Source organism: Schistocerca americana, chromosome 2, assembly GCF_021461395.2.
Source record: "Schistocerca americana isolate TAMUIC-IGC-003095 chromosome 2, iqSchAmer2.1, whole genome shotgun sequence".
NCBI lineage: Eukaryota > Metazoa > Arthropoda > Insecta > Orthoptera > Acrididae > Schistocerca > Schistocerca americana.
In genome coordinates this window covers 687,706,317-687,732,450 of record NC_060120.1, presented here as the reverse complement: position 1 = coordinate 687,732,450, position 26,134 = coordinate 687,706,317, and the positions used below count along the sequence as shown (strand labels likewise).

The 26,134-nt window shown below is 40.4% G+C and overlaps 1 protein-coding gene across 2 annotated transcripts in view; it reads left to right on the top strand.

Annotated features, from left to right (window-relative positions):
• The window catches only part of LOC124592734 (ATP-dependent RNA helicase DHX33), a 140,231-nt gene that overhangs the window by 91,871 nt on the left and 22,226 nt on the right, over nucleotides 1-26,134 (top strand). For both annotated transcript variants that reach the window (XM_047131865.1, XM_047131866.1), the window contains 4 exons: nucleotides 1,416-1,609; nucleotides 1,707-1,836; nucleotides 15,729-15,860; nucleotides 25,801-25,955. In XM_047131865.1, coding sequence (XP_046987821.1) covers nucleotides 1,416-1,609; nucleotides 1,707-1,836; nucleotides 15,729-15,860; nucleotides 25,801-25,955 — 611 coding nt within the window. The remainder of the gene's footprint in view (nucleotides 1-1,415; nucleotides 1,610-1,706; nucleotides 1,837-15,728; nucleotides 15,861-25,800; nucleotides 25,956-26,134) is intronic.

The following is a 26,134-nucleotide window of genomic DNA, read 5'->3' as shown; positions in this document are numbered from 1 at the left end:
ACAAAACAGAGTGTAGAATATTGTCAACTTACAGAGTGCTGTAAGAATGCTGTAGATGACAACTAAAGGGGTCCTTCTATGAAGAGAAATAGCACCCCAGACCATCATTCCTGGCTTTTGGACTGTATGGTGGGTGACAGGTTGGTATTCCATTGCTGTCCAGAGTGTCTCCAGACACATCTTTGCTGGTCATAGGGATTCAATTCAAAGCGCGACTCATCACTGAAGACAGTTCTACTCAAGTCAATGAGATTCCAGGCTGAAGATATGTCTGATGACTCCCCACATAGTGGTGGGATTCCAAAATGACTGTCACCCACCACAGAGACTGATAACCAGGAGTGATGGTCTGGGATGCCACTTCTTTTCATAGCAGAACCCCTTTGGTTGTCATCCATGACACCCTTATAGTGCAGAGGTATTCTGATGGTATCCTATGTCTTATTTTGTTGCCCTTCAAGGCAAGCCATTCTGGGTTTCCATTTCAGTAAGATAATGCCCACCCACTCACGGCAAGAGCTTCTACTGCATGTCTTCATACTGGCCAAACCCTACCTGGACCAGCAAGGTAGCTGAATCTGCCTACAATTGAATCCACTGGAAGTGTTCTGGGTAGGTTCCTCAAACCAGTTCAGGATTTTGACAATTTAATGGGCCAATTGGACAGAAATTGGGATGATATCTATCAGGGGGATATCCAACTATTCTACCAATCGGTGCCAAGCCAAATAACTGCCTGCATAAGGGTAAGAGGTGGACCAATGCTTTATTGACTTGTTCAGTTTGTGGAGCTGTTTCTATTGAATAGATCATCCAATTCTTCTGAAATTATAATAATTTGCTTTTGTTTGTACATGTAAATTGCATCTATTCATTTCCGCCCCATTAACATAATTCCTTCATGATGTGTCGCCCCCCCCCCCCCCCCCCCCCCCAACCCATCACCTAGAGTGTGTGTGACACACCCAGTAACCATACCATTTTTTGTCTGTAGTAATGGCTATTTTCTCTATTGAAAATAAGCTGGCCTAGGGATCTAATTTTAAACATAATATTCCACAGAACATAAATACTGGAGTATCTGTTTGATAGCATTTAGTTAAGGTGGGCATAATATAACACTTTCCTTTTCTGTCTGTGTAACAGTAAGTGAAAGAATTTTTTTATTGTGATGTTTGTACAACACAGTAATAACAGAAAGAAATACATGGTACTTGTTCAGTTTTACAAGTTGAATAAAGAATTTTCTGTTAAGGTTACTTATGGGTAATAAAATCAGTTAAGTTGTTTTCTTTAATTATGCTAAATTTCATTGATGTGAGTGTATGTATATATAATTAAGATAAGTATTTTTTACATAAGTTACTTTTACTTTGACGTGCACATATTATTTTATAATTATTCAATAATTTCAGGACCTGGAGGGCAAGGCACCACCTTTAAGAGTTTATCCTTTATATTCATCCTTGCCATCACATCAGCAGTTAGATGTTTTTCGACCTACATCCAAAGGCATGAGGAAAGTAATACTAAGCACAAATGTCGCTGAGACATCAGTCACAATCAGTGGAATAAAGTATGTTATAGATAGTGGAATGGTGAAAGCGAGGTATGAGCTATAGTTAAAACTCTTATTGCTATAGATTTCAGTTATTTCTTTTGTTAAATAACTTAACAATGGTAACTTTGTCTTAAACTTTTTCTAGGTCACACCATCCTGGTACAGGGCTGGATATCTTGAAAGTGCAAAGAATTTCACAAGCACAAGCCTGGCAGAGAACAGGCCGGGCTGGTCGAGAATCAACTGGATACTGCTACCGTGTGTATACGAGGAAGGTAGAAAATATTTATACTTCTTGTGTATAAAGCCAGTTCTGAAATAGATTGTTAGTTATTGCTGTAGGCAGTCTCTGTATCTGGATTAGTTTGTATAATGATCTACCTCCAGATATTAATCTTCCAGAATAAAATCTGTATGTCAGTGGCCTATTCTCTGGTCACCTTCTGTTTTCTAATTGTAATATTAAAACCTATAATACTCCATATAATTATATAGCATATTCTTTACTTAAAGTAAAAATCCTTGTGTTTCGGAAAAAGAAAATGAGATGGGAAGTAGATAATCTCTTTATATTTAAATAAGCAAAGTTACATAAGAAAGTAAATAATTTGGGAGTAAGGGAGACCACTCACTGAATAGCAGAAGCATTGAGTCATCAATAGGACGTCCGCCCTGATAGCTGTGTGCTCAGCGTGACGGATTGCCGTCCTATGGGCCTCGGTTCGATTCCTGGCTGGGTTGGAGATTTTCTCCACTCAGGGACTGGGTGTTGTGTTGTCTTCATCATCATTTCATCCCCATCTGGCGCGCAGGTCACCCAATGTAGTGTCGAATGTAATAAGACCAGCACCAAGGCGGCCGGACCTGCCCCGCAAGGGGCATACGCTCATTTCCATTTCTATCAACAGGACAACAGAAAAAAGAAGGAACACTTGCTAGCTTTCAGAATAAATCCTTTGTCAAGTTAGAATACACTCATATGTGTATGTGCACCCACCCACCCACCCGCACACACACACACACACACACACACATACACACACACACACACACACACACACACACACACATACAATGTGAGCGCTTGCCTGTGTCCCTATATGGTGCCAGCTGGACACAAAATGTAGGGATTGCAGTTTGACAGGTGGACTGATGGAATGTGGTTTGTGTTGGATAGGAAGGGCGGATGGAGAGAGAGGTGGGACGCAGGAAGAGGGGTTGGAGGTGAGTAGATTGTGGCCCAGAGGGAGGTAGCTGGCTTGCTGGCTAGAAATGCTGAAGGCAGGTGTGGCTGGTGCATAGGCTGGAGTGTGATGCTCAGGTGTTGGAGCCAGTGGGGTGTGGCGTAAGGTGATGGTAACATAGAGACATGAATTAGGAGGGGCTGACACCACAGAGAAAGGGGAAACTGCGGGAGATTGAGGCTAGTAAAGTTACAGGATGCAAGGATAACTCTCATCCATGTAATTTATAAAATCTGGTGGTGGAAGGAAAGCTCCAGATGGCCTGCCTTGTGAAGCCTCCACTGAAATTGAGCATGTTGTGACACTGTGTGACATTCTCCTGCTTCATTTATTCGTTGATAGTCCTCGGTGTCGATGTACTGCATTGTTATACTGGCTGGAAAATGGGGGGTGGAAGTTCAACAGTGACTACTATAAATGATGTAGACGACAGTTGCACAATTGTGTTTCACAGTTCTTTACTTTCACTGTTCACAACCCTCCCCAATATTACACAACCATATGGCCAGTTCACAATTGGTAAATGTTGATAAGCCTCATTAATATGTTGCAGGCAACATCAGCATACTGCGACAATAATTTGCTGTTGAACATCTATGAGCAGTAAAACCTAACCACACAGTTCACAGTTCTTGCAGAATAATGCAGTATGTGTGACACTATATTTCAAATAAATTAAACAGACATTGTCATTAATTAAACAGACATCATCATTAATTGTTCTAATATATGACCTATTTGTGTTACATTTATTCCACTGTTAAGTTGATGCATTGCTGTTAGTCTAACTAATACATGTTTCACGTCTGAAAATCGGCTGTGAACTGACTGTCTCGGGACCAAAAATCAGTCCTTTATATATCCTCACAATAATAGCCACTGAAACTATACATTGTTCAATGTTTAAGTTACAGAAATTACAATTAGAACATAACACATTCAATTAACTGAACACATCAAAAAATTCCTAATTTTGAACAGTTCCTTCTACCACAAAAGTTAGGCCAAGTTATTTGTTTAAATAATGAAATTAACAGATATCTTTACACAAACAATACTTTTGACACACCTGGTAATTATTTTGGAATTAATTAAGGACTGGCTTTGCTTATATGTTTTCGAATAGACCCAAATAAATACTTTAAGGAGCCGAGTAGTTCTTCCAAATGTTTATAATTAGTACAGAATTATTTTTGTTTATAAGTCAGCAACAGAAACAATTACTGATTACACCTTATAATGATCTGTAGCAAATGGTCAAAATAAATCAGATTATACCATTGCATATTAATGGTAATTAGGCAAAAATGAAAATAAAATTAATTTAAGGAGGCAAATGGCAAAACAAGAGAGGCAGTAAAGAGATCCCAGCTTGCTTCGTCACAACTGGCTAGTCAACTTTGTTCTTGGCCACATTTTGGCAATTATTATTCATTCTGGTGGGCAGCTGGTTGGTTGTCATACCAATATAAAAAGCTCTGCAGTGATTGCAGCAGAGTTGGTATATGACATGCCTGCTTTCACAGCTGGTGCTGCCACAGATAGGGTAGAATAAAGCTGTGACAGGGTGGAGTAGTAAGCACTGGGTGGGTAGTTTGGACAGGTCTTGCACCTGGGTCTTTCACAGGGACATGACCCCTGTCACAAGAATTTGGGGTTGGGAGTGGCATAGGGATGGACTAGGATGTTGTAGATATGATCCCTGTTCTAGTCCAAGTTGGTATTGGGTAACAATGGGACACTACTTTGTAACTGATTCTTTGGGGATGGTTGGAGGATTAGGGGTGCATTGAGGATATAGCATGGGAAATCCGTAAATCTGTTTGAGGACTAGCTTGGAGGGGTAGTGCCTGTCTGCGAAGGCCCTTGTCAGACCTTCAGTGTACTGGATAAGGGAGTTTCCATCACTGGATATAAGCCCTCTACCTATGGCCAGGCTGTATGGGAGGGATTTTTTGGTGTGGAAGTGATGAAAGCTGTCAAAATGTGAATACTTTTAGTAGTTAGTGGTTTAATGTAGATGGAGGTGGGGATGGAGCCACCAGAGAGGAGAAGGCCAACATCTAGGAAGGTGGCATGCTGGGTTGAGGAGGATCTCATGAAGCATGAGAGGGAGAAGGTGTTGAGGTTATGAAAAAAACCTGGCCCTGAGCGTAGAGCATGAAGATATCATCAATGAATCTGAACTAGACTAAGGGTTTGGTAGTTTGGGAGGTGAGGAAGGTCTCCTCTATATGGCCCATAAAAAGGTTGGCGTAGGAGGGTGCCATGTGAGTGCCCATGGCTTTGCTGTGGATATGTTCATATAACTTCCCTTCAAATGAGAAGTAGTTGTGGTTTAGGAAAAAGTTAGTAAGGTGTAATAGGAATGAGGTAGTGGATTTGGAGTCGGAAGGATGTTGGGAAAGGTAGTGTTTAATAGTGGTAAGACCATGGGCATGAGGCATGTTGATGTACAGGGATGAGTGATGAGTAGGGATCCAGGGAATAAAGGGGTGTGGATGGTGGAGAGTCGGTGAAGGAATTGGTTGGTGTCTTTGACATAGTAGGTTCGATTGCAGGGTGGAGCCTTCAGAGAGGTGAAGTTCAACATTCAGGAAGGTGGCACACTGGGTTGAGGAGGACCAAGTGAAGCGGAGAGAAGGTGCTGAGGCTGTGAAGAAATGATGATAGGGTGTCTTGGCCGTGAGTCCAGACCATGATGATATCATCAATGAACATGAACTAAACAAAGGATTTGGAAGTGTGGGAGGTTAGGAAGGTTTCCTTTAGATGGCCCATAAAAAGGTTGGCATAGGTGGTGTCACATTGGTGCTCGTGGCTCCACAAATTTGTTAATATACCTCAAAAGAGAAGTAGTTATGTATTAGGCTGTAGTGGTAGTGTATAGGGAACGAGGTAGTGGGTCTGGAATCTGAAGGACATTGAGAGAAATAGTGTTCGATAGCAGCGAGGCCATCGGCATGAGGGATGGTGGTGTACTTTGATGTGAGAGGCCAGGTTTCGGGCAGTTGCTTGAAGCTTTTTGTCAACAAGAGCAGAAATTCTTTCAGGGGGAGCACAATAACCAACTGCAGTGGGGTGTCCAGGATTGTTGGGTTTATTAATTTTGGGGAGCAAGTAGATGGTATGCTTGTGCAGCGTTTTGTTTAGTGCGATTAGGGAAACGGAGTTGAGAGGGAGGTACTGGAATGGTATTCAGTAGGGATTGGAGTTATTTTGGACTTCTGGGACAGGATCACTATGGCAGAGCTTGTAGGTGGAGGAGCCAGACTGTTGGCAGAAGCCTTCTGTTAGTTGGTTACTGTTGTTCATCACAACAGTAGTGGGCTCTTTGTCTGCAGGGAGGATGGTAAGATCAGGATCTGTTTTGAGGATGTGTATGACTTTTGTTTCCTTTGCTGAAAGGTATGTGTTTGTAGAAGGGATATGGGAAGGATGGTGATACCAAGTTGAAGGTAAGGAATTCCCAAAAGGTGACCCAATGGGGGACCATGGGTGGATGGTGGTATTAACTGGGAGAGGCAAGGTTCAATGTTGGGACTAGGTTGGTTGTGGTTGGAGGGATTGGTAGCAAAGAGATGTTTCCACTGTAGAAATTGGGAGAAGTAGAGTAGGTCTTCAATATGTCCATCATGGTTAAACTTTGTTGTGAGGCTGAAGATGAGGCCTTTGGATAGGTGTGAAACTTTGTGGGATTGGGGTTTTTGGTGGAAAAGTTAACAACAGAGTTTTGGCCTTTTTTTTTTATCTCTAATTCATGGAGTATTTGGACAGAGTCTTGGAGGATGTGGCAAATTGTAAAGGTCAGCTATAGTTGAGTTAGTGTAAGTTGATCCCTGACAGCTGGCAATACTATTACCTGCTTTCAACTATGAAGTGCAAATGGTTACAGGCAAAAACAATAGCCATCTGCAGAGCTCTGGCAACACTGAGGCATTACCATAGAGACTGTTACAAAACTGCGTAATGTGATTGTTTGCAGTAGGCACACAGAGCTGCGGCACCCAGTCCACTGCAACTGTCAGGGATCTTCTTACAGTTATTCAACTATATGCAGGGTGTGGGTCCTATCAGGGGTTGAGGTTTGAGTTTTGAAGTTGCGGTGTATGTAGTTAGGAGTAGACAGTAACAGTATCTTGTGAAGTGTGCAGAGGTTGTTTTAAGACGTGTGTGCCATGTAGATATGTTTATGCAGTACCAAATTTGTGAGGGAGGCACTTGCAGTGGTACAATCTTCTTATGTGTACAAAGTTGCGTTATCAGTTTTTTGTCATGTATGTATCATACATACAGTTGTTTTCAGTAGGACTTGCCAATCCACTTGATATCCAAAGTAATTAAATTGTACTAAAGCAGATTCATTCCGTTCTTGCAGTCTGTTTGTGGGCACAAAATCTTTTCTTTTTGTATTGGTGATGTGCAAATTGATCAGTTAAAAATGTTACATATTTATAGCACCATTGATTATGGTTGGTTATAATAACTACAATAACTTTTACTTGTGGCGTTGCCATTCAGTAATCTTTATGTTAAATAGCCAGTCTCCATTAAAGCTGAAGGAACGATTTGTGTTCCCTTCTATACACCTGAGTGGCCCACATTCCTATGCGGTGTGCTAGTCAAGAAAACAGCAATACGTGATGGGGAAAGCTGGAAGAGCCATGTGGGCTGGTTCTGGCATATTAACCCAAAAGCTAGTGACCACAGTAACATTTGAAATGAGCTAATCCCTCTTAATCAAGGAGGGTCTGGTCCGGGCAGACCATGTGTGGCTTGCAGTCTTTGTTCAGCGGCATCCAGCAGCGTGGGAAAATCGTTTCAGGTATTCCAATTGCTGATACGAGGAGGACAAACTAGACATCTAGCATCAGGTTTTGTGCTCCCGTAATCAGTAGAATTGCCTCGGGAAGGTGTCTTCATAAAATTGCGGTAGCACTCCTCTCATCAAACAGGATAACAATGATGGGGTAAGAATTCTGCAGTTTGTGCATATCCCGGTGAAATGCGGTGGACAACAATACTGCGTGGGTGAGCTGCCGAGAGCATGCTAGAGATGTTGCCTCGTCAGAGCAGAACAAGATACTGGTCAAGCGATGGTTTAGCATGCCTAGTGTCCAGAAAGTGTGGCCATCTGAGTTCTCCCTCTGGCATAAGTGACCAGTGAGGGTGACATGGGGCTGGTTTCCGATCTACGCAGCCCATTGTCTGCTGCTACAGATGGAGGTGAGGGAAGGAGTAGCCAGAAAGCCATCTGCTGTATTTCAAAGGTTTGTTGAAAACTGTAATTGGTTTTGCATGCTTAAGTCTTGCACTTACCAATGAAAGGCAATGTATAGCTCTTATACCTTCATAAATTTGAAATATTCAAAAAGTCAAGCAGTCATAAGTTCAGTCCATTCCATGCTTTCATCATTTAAATCAGTATTTCCGCTTCACTGATGTAAATGTTCACAAACGAGTTTTATATAAGAATCATCAATTAGGCAATTTCAGAAATAAATCACCACATTAACATATTTATGGTTTCTTCAATACTTTTGAGAGATTTATTCCACAGAAGAACATACACTGTTTAGCCATGTAAAGAAAGTATTATGTTATTTTGAATACACGCTTAGTCGATTGTGGCTAGATCGAAACTTATACAGGGCTTTATTACCAGGTTATATACACCTCTTTTTTTTCAATAATGATAATGAAGAGAGTCTTGAAAATGTTGGGGACATCTTCCTGAATTATGTGGCTGGCCGCTTAGCAGCAAACTAGTCCGGCATACACTCATCAGCAAAACCGAGGTCACAAATGTCATGTTGTAGAGCATGCTCTGCAACAGGATATTGCGAGTTGCCAGTTTATACCCTCTGCCTATGCCCATTCATCCTGATTGATAATTTGGTGGTAGTCATGTTGATGTAGAAGGCTGACAGTATTTACATAATAGCTGGTATATGACGTGTTGTTTCACAGGTCGCTCTCCCTTTGATAGTGTATGTTTTGCCAGTTACAGGGCAAGAGGTGGTGGTAGGAGGGTGCATATACCAGCAACTTGCAATATCCTGTTGCAGAGCATGCTCTACAACATGACATTTGTGACCTTGGCGCCTGTTTCACCACACATGCCATCTAGCTTCTTTCCCAGACTCGTTTCTCGGAACTCCACAGGTGGGAACTAGCATTACAACATGTCCTCGGTTCTCACCATCCACCTGGCCTTAATTTATGATAATTTCTTCTGTCTCAGCTTATCTTCAGTGTAACTACTCTTTGCTTCGCTCCGTTTTAGTTCTCTACATCCTTCATTGTCTTTCCAAACTATTTTGCACCGGCCCTTCCCACCTCTGTTTTGTACAATGCCCTTAGCTTCTCAAACTTTAACTCGTGCACGATGTTTTAGTAATAATCTCTGTCTTGCATATTACCCTGTCTTCCACCTTTAAGCTCTCAGGTTTCCAAATCTCGTCCGATGCAGTCCCCAACAGTCAGTCTTTCCTTCTCATCCTGTACAGTAAGTCTCCCCTGACCCATGGTTCTGGGTGACTTTCCAAAAATCTACCCCTTTTCCTAGACCTCTCCAGTCCATTTCCTTCACACTTCTATCTTCCCTTTCAACCCTTCTGACTGAAAAAGGAGCCACTGGCTCTGAAAAGCTTGCCAATCACAGCAGTCTTTTATGTGTGTGTTCTGTTGCTGCTTGGTGAGTAGATTTTTTATCTATCCAATTAAATAATTTTGTCAATAATTACCGTATATACTCGAATAATCTGCGCATGTTTTTTCCCAAATTTTAGGATGAAAAACTGGGGTGCGCAGATTATTCGAAACATTGTTGTTACTGCTCTGCCTCCAACAATACATCCCATTATACTATTGCATTGTTGTGGCCTTAGTCTGTGACGCATCAGTAGCACGTTAGGAGTGAAGTATTAACATCTTCAAACTTGTTAATTATGGCTACAAGTTCTTGTTATCACTCGTACACTACTAAAGAAAAAGTGAAAATTATTGAAAAAGCCGAGAATAATGGAAACCGTGCAGCAGGAAGAAAGTACAACATGAGTGAGAGTTGTATTCATGACTGGCAAAGAAATAAAACACAGCTTCAAGAAACTAATAGTAATCGCCGAGCATTTCGTGGCCAAAAAGCGAAGCATCCGGGCCTCAAGAAAAGGCTCTGCGATTATGTAGATGAGAAGCGACAATATGGATGCGCGGTGACAAGTGAAATGTGCCAACTTAAAGCATTGTCTTTAGCCAAAGAAATAGGCATTACCAGTTTCAAAGCTAGCCGGGGCTGGCTATCAAGATTTTTCAACCGAAATGGTTTAGGATTGCGGAGGAAAACTACTATCGCTCAGCGGCTTCCAGGCGATTACGGGGGAAAAAATAGTGAATTTTCATCATTATGTGATAAATCTGCACCGTAAACAGTCCTATATATTATCGCAAATTGGTAATGCGGATCAAACTCCAGTCTATTTTGAGATGCCGCTCGACAACACAGTGAACAGGAAAGGAGAATCCAGCATCATGATACGAACTGGCGGCAGTGAGAAACAATATATTTTATTGCACATGCCGTATTAACAAATTCTTAAACAAGATACCGGTAATTCACATTTCTTTTTTTGCTATTGTAGGTACGCGTAGAGTCCCAGCTGGCGGTGATAATGTTCCCCGCCCGCCCGCCTAATGGGCCAGCCGGCCAGCTGCACACCGCTGGCTGCCCGCCCGCCAGCTGGCCAGCTGGCCAGCTGCACGCCACTGAATCGGTTGCGTTTTAACGATGTATCAACCTGTACAGCAGCGTTGCTTCAAACCAGTAGTTATTATACATACTTTTGAACACACCATAACATTGGAACAATTTTTTTTTGTAAATAAAACAAATTAAAGCAAAAAATGATTTTTTTTTCCTCTTCCTCAAAATTGGAGTGCACAAATTATTCGAGTATACAAGGTAATTGTTTTTCATTGTTATATTAGTCCATGTGTCCATCATTCCTTCTTATTTAACCCTTTAGTCAGTCTTTGTTGTCGTCTGTCTTGTCCAAACTGTTGTATGTTTTCTACCTTATGTGCTAATCCATTCATTTATTTATCTGTTTCACCAAGATTAATCAGCACTTTCCCCTTCATCTTTTCTAATACCGATTTCTGTGCTTGTAGATGGGTCGATTTTCATTTTTATTTGCATGTAACAATTCCATTGTTATTTATGAATCTGCATACAACAATTTACAGTTCGTTACACAGCACGGCCGTCTCCCGATCATCTGTCATCGATTTATTTGCAGATTTGGGAGCTATTTTCTTTTCCACCTTTCACTTATCTTGTTTATATGTAATTCTTTCACATTTTTGTGCATTTGTTTTCCAGCAAATTGCTCTGATTGCCTTTTATTGCCGTCTCTTGCATCACTTTAATTGCCAAGCTAAGTAGTTTACATTTTGTCCTATGACTTTCACTTTCTGTTTACCCAGTTTCTAAAATTTTGTCTGTTTTCACAACTTTCCCGATCGATTTTTTCCTTTTATCTTTTTTCGTATCAATATAGATCACCCACTCATTATCTCTTATTAACAATTTCCATAAGAATATTTCTAATTTTTCCAGTTTTTTTCATTGCTTTTCTTCTGGTGGTTTCTTCCCCCCACCCTCTGCTTTATTTTTTTGCACTCTCATGATTTTTAACTCTCCAAACTGTCCTCTCTTACCATCATGAATTCCATCCCATATTACATCCGTTCCTTTCAAAAACATGTCTTTGCACTATCAAAACTAAGGTCCCACATTCTGTTTCTTGAAACCTGTTTGTCCCTTGGAGTTACTCCAAAAGGCCTAAAATTGAAAGCCAACATTTCTGAATGCAATCCTGTCCTGCACCAGGCCCCTTTACAGTTTCAAATATAGCAGTATTTTGCTCTTACTGGGCTAATCTGTGACCTCTACCAGACTTCTCTCCTCCTATAAAATCCTGCAATTATCTGCCCCTCTTGTTTCCTTGAAAGGTATCATCTGCCAAACCAACTTCAAACTCCAAAAACATGCCAGACTTCACATCAAGAAGCTATCCCACCTTCTCCTAAACTACCTGAACAGTGGTATTTCCCTTCCTGTCTCTTTGCAGTTCCCTAAACAGCCACACCATCAACCACCACTCCTCTCCAACAAACCGAGCTTTGCCATCCTCCTTAACATCCCAAAGCCTTCACCACTGCCCCCCAGGCCAAGAATAACCTATAATCCCAAGAAACAGTCACAACAGTGCAGTGTCCTTAACCTCTCATCTAAAACACTCTCCCCATCTGAATTATCTGTATTATCTAAGGACTTCACTTTCAGCCCTAAACCTGCATTTGATCTTGCTGCTTTAGTGAAGGACCTCCTTTCCTTCACACATAATATCCATTGGAAATATCACTTTGCAACACAACACCAAAACATTTCCAACAGCAAACATGACACAGAACTCTTCCTTGAACAGAGCAGACCACGATCCCAACTTGACTCACAACCACTACCTCAAAATCATCCCTTACAAGCCTTCCAAAAATTCCTCACGTCCAGCATTGCCTCACAACCCTTCCTCAGGTGCGTACAACATGACCCTAACTTGTCCTCTGCGGAACTCCAGGCTCTACGTTCCCTAAAAGCTGATGACTCCATCATTATCCATCCATCAGACAAAGGATCCACTGCGTAATACTTGACCGAAAGGAATATGTTAGTGAAGGTCAACGCCAGCTGTCTGACACCTCTACATACAGCATATGCCATCAAAGTCCCATCCCTGTGATTCAAACTGACCCGCAGTCCCTTCCTAAAATCTCAGGCCCCTCACAAGGACTAACACCTCAATCCATAAAACTTCTCACCCCACCCAAACCACACACCCCCATCTTTTACCTTCTTCCTAAGATCCACATACTCAATCATTCTGGCCGCCTATAGTTGCTGGCTTCAAAGCACCCACTGAACGTATCTCTGCCTTAGTTGGTCAACACCTGCAATTCATAGTACAAAATCTTCCCTCCTACATCAAAGATACCAACCATTTCCTAGATTGTCGATTCGGTTTTCATTCTATAGAGCCAAAAAATGAGATGACTCTTGTAGGTGTGCAACATGTCAGAACGTATAACACAAAAACATAAAACATTTGAATATAATACTTACTACCCTGATCATTTGTCAGGAGATTGGGTGAATACAATATGGGAAACTGGTTCAGCTTATATTTACAGAATTAACATGCTGTCAGAATGAAACATTGTTATGCACTATTAATAAATTTATCATACACAAAATACCTAATCTTGACTGTTGTGACAAAGTGCTGTCAGAATTGAAATCTAAAAGACATTTTTACTTAAGCTGGCTTAACAGTCTCTGTTAAGATATTCATCCATAGAGTAGAATTGCCTATCAAAAAATCTTTTAAACTCTGTTTAAACCATGCTTTACCTGAAACCAAGTTTTTAATGATTGCTGGCAGTTTATCCCTGACATACATGGTCTGTCTGTTGCTGAACGTTTCCTCAGTCACAGCCCACCTGACTCCAAACCTATGAAATCCTCCCTGCTCACCTTAATCAACTTCATACGTACCAACAACTACTTCACCTTTGAGGGGCAGACATACAAACAGATCAGGGGTACGGCCATGGGAACCAGGATGGCTCCTTCCTGTGCCAACCTTTTTATGGGTTGCTTGGAAGGGGCTTTCCTGTGATCAATAAGTCTTCAGCCCCTGGTTTGGTTAGGTACATTGATGACATCTTTACCGTATGGTCTCATGGTAAGACTGACCTGCTAAAATTCCTGGAGTTTCTGAATACCTTCTTCCAATTAAATTTCACATGGTCCTATTCCGAATCCCTTGCCACTTTCCTTCACGTTGATCTTGTCCTCACCAAAGGCCAGCTACACACTTCCGTCCACATTAAACCTACCAACAAACAACAGTACTTACATTTTGACAGTTGCCATCCTTTCCATGTCAAACGTTACCTCCCCCCCCCCACCCCACCCCCACCCCCACCCCCAATACAGCATTGACATCCAATGCAAACGTATTTGTTAGGGTTCAGACTCTTTAAAGCAATACACCACCATTCTCACATCAGCCTTCACTGCACATAATTACCCCACCAGCCTAATTAAAAAGCAGATTTCCCATGCCATCACATCCAATCCTGGTACTGCCGATCCCTCTACAAAACAGTCTTTGGAGCACACCATTGGTGACTCAATATTATTCTGGTCTGGAATGTGTTAATCAGCAACTTCGACAGGGCCACAACTTCCTAAAATCGTGCCCTGAAATGAGATCCGTTCTGTCTGAAATTTTGCCCACCACACCTAGAATAGCTTTCTGTCACCCTCCCAATCTCCGCAATATTCTTGTCAGAATCTATGCTCCCTCTGCACCCATCTCCCTACCCTATGACTCCTGCCCCTGTGGCCATCCCCCCCTCCAAGACTTGCCTATGCACCCTCCTACTGCCACCTATAATGGCCCTGTAACTGGCAAAAAATATACTGTCAAAGGGAGAGCCACCTGTGAAAAGACACGTCATATACCAGCTATTATGTAAACGCTGTTCAGCCTTCTACATCAGCATGACTACCACCAAATTATCAATTAGGATGAATGGGTATAGGCAGAGGGTATTTACTGGCAGCTCGCAATATCCTGTTGCAGAGCATGCTCTACACCATGCCATTCATGACCTTGGCTCCTGTTTCACCACATGCGCCATCTGGATTCTTCCCCCCAGACACCAGTTTCTCAGAACACTGCAGGTGGGATCTAGCACTACAACACGGCCTTAATTTACATTAATTTCTTCCGTCTCGGCTTTTCTTCACTATAACTGCTCTTTGCTTCACTCCGTTTTAGTTCTCTACATCCGTCATTGTCTTTCCCGACTATTTTTCACCCCCCCCCCCCCCCCCCCCCCTCTGTCACGTACAATGCACTTAGCTTTTCACGCTTATTAACTTGTGCACAATGTTTTGGTAGTAATCTCTGTCTTGCTTATTACCCTGTCTTCCATCTTTAAGCTCTCAGGTTTCCAAATCTCGTTCGATGCAGTCCCCAACAATCAGTCTTTCCTTCTCATCCCATATGGTAAGTCTCCCCTAACCCGCGGTTCTGGTGACTTTCCCAAAATTTACCCCTTTTTCCTTGACTTCTCCAGTCCTTTTCCTTAACCCTTCTTCATTCCCCTTCAGCCTTCCTGCCTGAAGATGAAGCCACTGGCTCTGAAAGCTGGCCAGTCACAACAGTCTCTTATGTGTGTGTTCTGCCGCCCACGGTGAGTAGATTTTTTATCTATCCAATTAAATAATTTAACTAAAAACAAAGATGATGTGACTTACCAAACGAAAGTGCTGGCAGGTCGATAGACACACAAACAAACACAAACATACACACAAAATTCAAGCTTTCGCAACAAACGGTTGCTTCATCAGGAATGAGGGAAGGAGAGGGAAAGACGAAAGGATGTGGGTTTTAAGGGAGAGGGTAAGGAGTCATTCCAATCCCGGGAGCGGAAAGACTTACCTTAGGGGGAAAAAAGGACAGGTATACACTCGCACACACACACACATATCCATCCACACAGACACAAGCAGACATTTGTAAAGGCAAAGAGTTTCCCTCTATTATATACAATTAAATATTTTATCAATAATTGCTTGTTTTCGCTGTTATACTAGGTCGAGAAAGGATTTATTCTGAAAGCTGGCAAGTTTTCCAATTTCCTTTTGTGTGCACCTGTTGACAACTCAAAGCTTCCACTATTCATTGTGTGGTCTCCTTTACTCTAAAATTATTTATGTATAAAAAAAATATTTAATGGTATGTATTGGTAGTAGTTTTCTTTTTAATACCATTTCAGTGGCATTGTTACAGGAATTCGAGTCTTTGCCAAAAAATTCAGTCCCAGAAATACAGCGCTGCAACCTGACAGGAGTTGTGTTGCAACTTCTAGCTTTGGGGATAAACTGTGTGTCATTTGATTTTATTGATAAGCCTCCTAGGGAAGTAAGTATAAATTTATACAATCAATTCTTTTCATTACCATAACGAATATTATTTTCTGCGCAGATTCTGCTAAGCCCTGAATATCTTTTTGTAGCCTCATGTATTTTGTTGAAAGGTACATCATGTTGAAATAAAGATTCCATTCCCAATAGCAAATTTTAAACATCTTGCATATGTCGTCTATCTGACTCAGTGGCAATGTGTGTCATACTAAAAATCCACAGGACTGACATTCAATTCTCAGTTACTCCTGCTACTTTCTTTTCACTTACTCCCTGTTTCACCTCTGACAATGATTTGTATATGTGAAAAATGCTAATTATACTTTGTTTTGGAGTCTGGTTAAATTATAGGTCAGGTCCTCCTGTGGCTAATTGGGTAAGTCAGTTCAAAAGTCAATGGGGCAAAGGTATACCATATCCAATTGGACTACATCTAGTAAAGCATTGCTGTGTTTAAACAAAATTTCACATTGAGCTTACCTTTACTGTGGGAAGGGAGTGGGGGGGGGGGGGGGGGGGTTTGCAGATATGTGTTTACTATCTGCCATTAATTACTGCAGCAGGCTGATTGAAATATTGTGTGTTCATCTGAGCAAATGGTCTTACGTACTTGATGTAAAATTGGAGGTCTTACTGACTTTCGATGAAGACAGTATGCTGTATAGCTATTTGGAGGAAGGTCATCAAAGATTTCAAATGTGTTGGCTATGCCCAAGAATGGCAAAGGCAAAATATGATCATCAAAGTGAAGAGCAGTTGTAATTGTATGCATGATTGGGTTCCTTCTTGCCACCCATCATGGAGAACACACTCTGTTAACATATATAAAAGATGAAGCATCTGCATCAGCTGATTCCTAGTACAACAAGAACTTAATGTGATGAGGCGGAGATAAGGATGAAAATGTAGCAAAAACTATGTGACTATTAGAATGCAAAGAGTGGTATACTGCTATCTACTTGCACTAGTACACAGGACAGGAGGTGGCCAAATGATGATAACAGCTGATTTGAATACCACTTTAGGTGAACTGTTTTGTTACTTCTTTAATTTACTTTCTATGTAGAGAATGTGAAGTGAAGGCACCACAGCTAACAACAAAGTTGAAAACAATATATGATTTAATTACCGCAAAATCTCATCCGGAAGCCTTAGACTTCAGCTACCATCTGCATCCTGCAAGTAATGAATCCCATAAAGTAAACAATAAATCATCAGATTTGTGTCACTTACTTCAAGGCAGCTAGATTTTGGGGAAAAAAAACCTGCACCAGTTTTGGATTGGCAAGATAAATTTCAAAGAAGCTGCTGGATGAACAAAACTGCATTTGTTATTAGTCTCAGTAAACATGGGCATTGTGTTGATTTGTGTTTATGCAGGTGCTGTATTTTGGACGTAGCCTTGGTTGTTAAATGTCACACTTTTAATGTATTTGTCCGGTTGTAGACTAGTTTGTTAACAGACTAAATTGGCACTTTTTATTTGGTGGAATAGATTTTCAGAAAATTTTTTCGTAACAAATAAAACATTGTTTATTCAGCAGTGGTTGCTGTGGTGTTGTTCAAATACTTGTAAACTGTGGGGCACTGCCTGCATAAAATAATCTGCATCACATGCAGTGGTGCACTACAATCATGGGGCCCCTGGGATATGTACCCAAAGTGGGCTCTCCTCCCTCCACCATGCCTGACCTCCCACTGCGAGATGGCTTAGTCATTAAGACATAGGACTGGAGGACTGCAGTTCAAATCCCAGTTCAGCTCGCCAGATGTAGGCTTTCCTTTATTGCCCTAGATCCCTTAAGATAAATATGCGAATTGTTCCTTTAAAAGGACACACCCAATTTCCCTCCCATTTCTTACCCACTCTGAGCTTGTGCTCCATGTCTACTGACTTCATGGTCAGTGGGACGTTAAACACTAATCTTATCTTTCTTACTACCCAAAGTAAATATTTGTGACATAAGAAAATGTAGCTTTTATAAAAATTTGTATTTTACTTTTATTATGAACTTTTTACTTTCAGAGTATAAATATTACAAATAATATAAAAAAAGTTATATAACATCCAATATTGTATGAGAAAACAGAAATGACATATTACTTTGAAGGAAGTACATACGGCCCTCGAACATGAGCGACATGTTGTAGCAGTCTGCCACCGGGTTATGCATTCTACCCATAGATGTCACGTGTGTGGACAAATCGCAGATCGAAGCTAACAGTCACTGATCATGTGGAGTTCCCATGCAATCTAACAAATCACTTATGACTTTGACACTATGGCTGCTTGGCTGCAACTCATTTGTGTAGATATTAAGAATGGCCATATACTTTTGTTTCATTTTGCTATGCCCATGTAGAGTAAGAACTTAATGTTAGAATTTATGGTTATTCTGGCAGCAAAAACCACTCTGTAAAGCGAAGTTTTAGATGGCGATGCCACCTCTATTAAGACAGAATACAAATATAAAAACATTGACACTCTTAAAATTTTTGATTAGTATTTTGAAACTTGTGCTGTCGAAGTAGAAATTCATGTTAAGCAATCCGTCTGGTGATTTTCCCACATCATTAAAGTTTTCAATGTCTCAAGAGAATGAGGTAATATTAAGCACATTTTAATTTAAATCTGTTTTGTAAATAATTGTAGTTAAAGTGTAAGCCTAATAGGCGAAACAAGATTTGATGAGCTTAAGAAGTATTTGCTAAATACAGACAGGAAAGATGTACACAACATTCATGATGTCAGTGAAAGATGTAATGTATTGTGTAGTATAGCTTACAATTCCCAAGAGAAGTATTTGAAAGAAATTTTAATAAATTACAGTTCCCATTTTTAACTAATTTTTTGCAAATTTTTGTCATTATTTATTTATCGAATTAATGTATAGTTAATACACACAATTTTTGGCAGTTACATACAGCTCTATACATCTGTACAAATGAAAAACAATGAATTTGACAAGGTTACATTTGTTTCATAACTGATTATCCACTTATTCAATCCAGTGCAAAGAGGAAAACTTCTTCACTATTATGACATGTTCGAGTCCAAAAGTCACTAACAATATGATGTATAGCCTGATGTGGAGGTCTGCAGTCACAGTAAAGATTGGGCAGCGTGTCACACTTGAGGTTTGCATTGTTGCACCTGCCATATTCCGTTCCGATTTGATTCAGTGCAGCATTTGTCTTGCATGATATGTTGTTGTTGTTGTTGTTGTTGTTGTTGTTGTGGTCTTCAGTCCTGAGACTGGTTTGATGCAGCTCTCCATGCTACTCTATCCTGTGCAAGCTTCTTCATCTCCCAGTACCTACTGCAACCTACATCCTTCTGAATCTGCTTAGTGTATTCATCCCTTGGTCTCCCTCTACGATTTTTACCCTCCACGCTGCCCTCTAATACTAAATTGGTGATCCCTTGATGCCTCAGAACATGTCCTACCAACCGATCCCTTCTTCTGGTCAAGTTGTGCCACGAACTTCTCTTCTCCCCAATTGTATTCAATACTTCCTCATTAGTTATGTGATCTACCCATCTAATCTTCAGCATTCTTCTGTAGCACCACATTTCGAAAGCTTCTATTCTCTTCTTGTCCAAACTATTTATCATCCATGTTTCACTTCCATACATGGCTACACTCCATACAAATACTTTCAGAAATTACTTCCTGACACTTAAATCTATACTCGATGCTAACAAATTTCTCTTCTTCAGAAACGCTTTCCTTGCCATTGCCAGTCTACATTTTATATCCTCTCTACTTCGACCATCATCAGTTATTTTGCTCCCCAAATAGCAAAACTCCTTTACTACTTTAAGTGTCTCATTTCCTAATCTAATTCCCTCAGCATCACCCGACTTAATTCAACTACATTCCATTATCCTCGTTTTGCTTTTGTTGATGTTCATCTTATATCCTCCTTTCAAGACACTGTCCATTCCATTCAACTGCTCTTCCAAGTCCTTTGCTGTCTCTGACGGAATTACAATGTCATCGGCGAACCTCGAAGTTTTTATTTCTTCTCCATGGATTTTAATACCTACCCCGAATTTTTCTTTTGTTTCCTTTACTGCTTGCTCAATATACAGATTGAACAACATTGGAGATAGGCTACAACCCAGTCTCACTCCCTTCTCAACCACTGCATCCTTTTCATACCCCTCGACTCTTATAACTGCCATCTGGTTTCTGTAAAAATTGTAAATAGCCTTTTGCGCCCTGTTTATGACCCCTGTCACCTTCATAATTTGTGAGAGTATTCCACTCAACATTGTCAAATGCTTTCTCTTAAGTCTACAAATGCTAGAAACATAGGTTTGCCTTTCTTTAATCATTCTTCTAAGATAAGTCGTAAGGTCAGTATTGCCTCACGTGTTCCAGTGTTTCTACGGAATCCAAACTGATCTTCCCCGAGGTCCGCTTCTACTAGTTTTTCCATTTGTCTGTAAAGAATTCGTGTTAGTATTTTGCAGCTGTGGCTTATTAAACTGATTGTTCGGTAATTTTCACATCTGTCAACACCTGCTTTCTTTGGGATTGGAATTATTATATTCTTCTTGAAGTCTGAGGGTATTTCACCTGTTTCATACATCTTGCTCACCAGATGGTAGAGTTTTGTCAGGACTGGCTCTCCCAAGGCCGTCAGTAGTTCCAATGGAATGTTGTCTACTCCCAGGGCCTTGTTTCGACTCAGGTCTTTCAGTGCTCTGTCAAATTCTTCACGCAGTATCGTATCTCCCATTTCATCTTCATCTACATCCTTTTCCATTTCCATAATATTGTCCTCAAGTACATCGCCCTTGTATAGACCCTCTATATACTCCTTCCACCTTTCTGCTTTCCCTTCTTTGCTTAGAACTGGGTTTCCATCTGAGCTCTTGATGTTCATACAAGTGGTTCTCTTTTCTCCAAAGGTCTCTTTAATTTTCCTGTAGGCAGTATCTATCTTACCCCTAGTGAGATAAGCCTCTACAGCCTTACATTTGTCCTCTATCCATCCCTGCTTAACCATTTTGCACTTCCTGTCGATCTCATTTTTGAGACGTTTGTATTCCTTTTTGCCTGCTTCATTTACTGCATTTTTATATTTTCTCCTTTCATCAATTAAATTCAATATTTCTTCTGTTACCCAAGGATTTCTACAAGCCCTCGTCTTTTTACCTACTTGATCCTCTGCTGCCTTCACTACTGCATCTCTCAAAGCTACCCATTCTTCTTCTACTGTATTTCTTTCCCCCATTCCTGTCAATTGTTCCCTAATGCTCTCCCTGAAACTCTGTACAACCTCTGGTTCTTTCAGTTTATCCAGGTCCCATGTCCTTAAATTCCCACCTTTTTGCAGTTTCTTCAGTTTTAATCTACAGGTCATAACCAATAGATTGTGGTCAGAGTCCACATCTGCCCCTGGAAATGTCTTACAATTTAAAACCTGGTTCCTAAATCTCTGTCTTACCATTATATAATCTATCTGATACCTTTTAGTATCTCCGGGGTTCTTCCATGTATACAACCTTCTTTCATGATTCTTAAACCAAGTGTTAGCTATGATTATGTTGTGCTCTGTGCAAAATTCTACCAGGCGGCTTCCTCTTTCATTTCTTAGCCCCAATCCATATTCATCTACTACGTTTCCTTCTCTTCCTTTTCCTACACTCGAATTCCAGTCACCCATGACTATTAAATTTTGTCTCCCTTCACTATCTGAATAATTTCTTTTATTTCATCATACATTTCTTCAATTTCTTCGTCATAGTTGGCATATAAACTTGTACTACTGTAGTAGGTGTGGGCTTCGTATCTATCTTGGCCACAATAATGCGTTCACTATGCTGTTTGTAATAGCTTACCCGCATTCCTATTTTCCTATTCATTATTAAACCTACTCCTGCATTACCCCTATTTGATTTTGTGTTTATAACCCTGTAGTCACCTGACCAGAAGTCTTGTTTCCTCCTGCCACCGAACATCACTAATTCCCACTATATCTAAATTTAACCTATCCATTTCCCTTTTTAAATTTTCTAACCTACCTGCCCGATTAAGGGATCTGACATTCCACGCTCCAATCCGTAGAACGCCAGTTTTCTTTCTCCTGATAACGACATCCTCTTGAGTAGTCCCCGCCCGGAGATCCGAATGGGGGACTATTTTACCTCCGGAATATTTTACCCAAGAGGACGCCATCATCATTTAATCATACAGTAAAGCTGCATGCCCTCGGGAAAAATTACGGCTGTAGTTTAGTTTCCCCTTGCTTTCAGCCGTTCGCAGTACCAGCACAGCAAGGCCGTTTTGGTTATTGTTACAAGGCCAGATCAGTCAATCATCCAGACTGTTGCCCTTGCAACTACTGAAAAGGCTGCTGCCCCTCTTCAGGAACCACATGTTTGTCTGGCCTCTCAACAGATACCCCTCCGTTGTGGTTGCACCTACGGTACGGCTATCTGTATCGCTGAGGCACGCAAGCCTCCCCACCAACAACAAGGTCCATGGTTCATGGGGGGGCTTGCATGATACATGAGATCCAATTGGCTGCTTAGTATCTGACAACATGTCATGCAGGCACACATCTGTTATTGTAAGTATTACTGGACAAAAACAGATCAACTGCCACTGCTGCTAAATGTTAGCAGTTTGTTTTCAACATCACACATTCACGAGGGCGATATTTGAAATACTGAATGAAATTGCTTAGTAAATCACTCGTTTGTTGTAGGGCCAAAGAGAATAACTGATTGCAGGTAATGACACAAGTTATCCGTTGTCCATTTGCAGGGCCTTTTAAGTTAGAATTCTCATGTTAAAATAAAAACTGATAATGAGATGATGTGGTTAGTGGCCTAAATTTATGTCATAAATGTTTTTCCTCATTTCTGTACCTAGAAAATGCTGTATTGTTTTAGAAATATCAGTTCATTGTCCTCTTTCATCTTCTATATTCAGTGATAGTTCATACCTCATTGTGGAACTTAAACAGTGTTTTTAAATATCTTTAGCTGTGAAAAAGCACTCAGCTTTTGCTACACAAACAAATACTGTTAGATATATCATGGCAGCTCTGTGCAGGTCAGGGTAACTTTCCACCAGGGAGTTGTATTTCACTAATAATAGCTCCAATGAGTTTTTTATACCAAATTGTGTTGATATTTGTGCTTTAAACATAGTTATCAATACCAGTTGTGCTGGGAACAGAGGACAACTTCATCAGGAAATGTCATGTCAAAGTGTTTTATTTTTAAGTTCTGCACCACAGACACTAGATATGAATAAAAGCTGTATTGGTCTGCATGCATATTTGACTTACTTCGTTCACTGAAACAGCATATTTAGTTGTAAACGAACAGTGTCAATCATTAGATAAAAAAGCTAGATGCTATGCTAACTTCTTATCTTCTTGTGACCTGTTGAAGTGCTTCTGTACTGCTTTTATTTGTTTGTTAGGGAGTTTGCATTCAATTTGCCAATCTTTCACTGAGATTCAAAATTTCATCAAGCGGTTTGATGTCTAATCTTTTATGTTAGCTATTTCTGACAGCACGATACTTTAGAGGTCATATGCAAATCCAGTGTGCATATTTTCAGGTTGCAAGACCTTAAATGCTGTGGTATTTTTTATAGTTATTTGCTTTCAACCAAATCATGGGTAAGACATTTGGAAATTTCAATTTTTATTGTAGTACCTATTGCTACTTTCCATTTATTAACTATCGTACTTGTAAGAATTGTGTTTGTTAATTCATTAAGAACATATGTCTCAGTCTAACGTTACATTTTAAGTACTCACAGAACACGATTTTAAATTTTGGCACAGTAACATGCTGTGGTTAAAATATTTGGATGTGTAGCATATAGGATTCTTTGTTTTCTATTACAACTCTTCTCCATTCGATCCAAATAGTTATTCTTAACAGTATGTTATCTGCACTATATATTTTTGTTATAAACAGTGACATATTCTCTTCTTTGCATTATTATGTAAGTGGAACACCAACACACCTGGCATTTCATATTTTTTCCACTTTTGTTTTACATTTTAATTTGCCCTTGTTTTCCTCTTTCTTTCTTTTGGGCACCAGGGTTCCCCAGCACATTGCCAGAGGTAGTTATGCCCATGATCATGTGATCGTTTCTACGAGTGGAAACACATGAGAGTACAATGAAGTAACTGACCCAGTACCACCTTAGACTGGAGTAACTGAATTATGTTCTCCCCAGGTTCTGGTTATCTGTTGCCATGCCATGAAATGAGAATATTCTCTCCACTTTCCACACTCTCCCACAGTGGTATTCCATCTCCCACTCAACCCACACAATGTCCTTGTCTATCCCTATTTCACTCCTGCTCCCGACCCGTTGTGCCATGACTCATATCACTGCAATAGGCCTAGATGCAAGACCTGTCCCACACATCCTCCCACTTCCACCTACTCCAGTTCTATCACTGGCACCTCATACCCCATCAAAGGCAGGCCCATCTGTGAAAGCAGCCATGTGCTCTAACAACGTAGCTGCAACCACTGTGCTACATTCTTGGTACCCATGACAATTAACATGCTGTCTATGCAATGAATTGCCACCACAAGACTGGCCAAGAGAGAGACAGACTGACTGTACAGTTGCTGAGCATGCTGCACAACATGATTTGCTCAACTTCCAACAACTGCTTCACAGCTTTTTCCACATGGATTCTTCTCCAACACCAGCTTTTCTGAACTGCATAGGTGGGAATCCTCCCTGCAACTTATCCTTCATTCCTGTAACCTCACTGACCTCAACCTTTGCTGGTCCCTGTTCTTCACCAGCCTAGCCCCCTTCCCTGTTCCCACTCCACCCCTGCACACGTCTTCTATCCCACAAATATGCCTGGATAATTCTTTCCCCTTCTCTGCTTACCTCCTCTCCCCTTTACCTCCCACCCCAAAATACAGCTTCCTGATGCTGCGCCTAGCAGCCCACCATTCTGTCCTAGCCACACACCCAAGTGCTCCCATAGGCAGCCATTGCACCTTCCCCAACTCCTACAGTGCTATCCCTCCTGTCCACCACACGCCTCTTCTGTACCCCTACTACCAACTCCATTGTAGACTGCTGCTCACTTCAGATGCAGCAGCAGCCTTAGTGCCCTGACCTGAGAGTAGTCATGTGATGTGAGTTTCTACGTCTGATGAAGGACATAATACCATAGCTAAATAATCTTTAACGGTGTTTATTATTGTGTATCATCACTAATAACCACCTCTGTATGGTGTTTAATTTTTATAGGGTGGTATTTTTGTACCTCTTATTATTTTCTATGGGGTTCACTTCAATATCAGAATATGCATTTCTAGCCTTGTGAAATTTATTAGTAGCTCACTTAACACCAGTACAAGCTGTTGGATGGCATAATCTTTATACTTATTTTTATTTTGTCTTGTCATAAATTTTAGCAACAGTTCTAATCGTTAAACTGCAACTCATCATATTATTCTAATATCGTTATTGTTTATGTGTTTTTTTCATAGTGATTAAGGTCTTATTCAAAATCCTCCCTCCCAATAGCAATTGACAGTGTATCTTAACAATCCAAGATATTTTGACAGCATTAACAGAATTTTGCAAAAATATTCATGTCAAAAAGTACTAAATATTTTATAATACCTACTTCAGTGTTATTTTTGTTCAAAGTTGTAGGACTGTAGTACTGCTGGTTCATTATTTAATAACATATTTCACAATATCTACAATAAGCAAAAAGTATTGTAGGTGACAGTTTAAGTTTTGGTGCTGGTGCACTGTTTTGCATTAGATACTCTAGAAATAATTGTGTTATAGTGTTGCACCATTTTTAACCATGTTGTTGATTTCCCAGTTTCTACAGTAATACCTTGTTCATCATGAATTTTAGTTTATTGCAGTGTTTAAACTTTATTTAATACGTCTTGATTTCAGTCCTTAATAGCAGCACTACAACAACTAAAACAGCTTAATGCCATAGAGTCTGTAGACTCACCTGTCCTCACAAAATTGGGACACCAAATGTCCCAATTTCCACTTGATCCTCGGTTTAGCAAAATACTTTTGGCTGCAAAAGATTACAATTGTGTGTAAGTATTTTTTACGAACCTTTCTTCACTGCCAACAAAAGTGAAGGTTATACTGTCTGTTTGATAATTTGTATGCTTAATTATCCTATTGTGGAGACATGGCTTTTTAAAACAGGCAGCATATACATTGCAATGTATTTTTTAAAATATTAATTTGAGAAGGTAGATAATATAACATA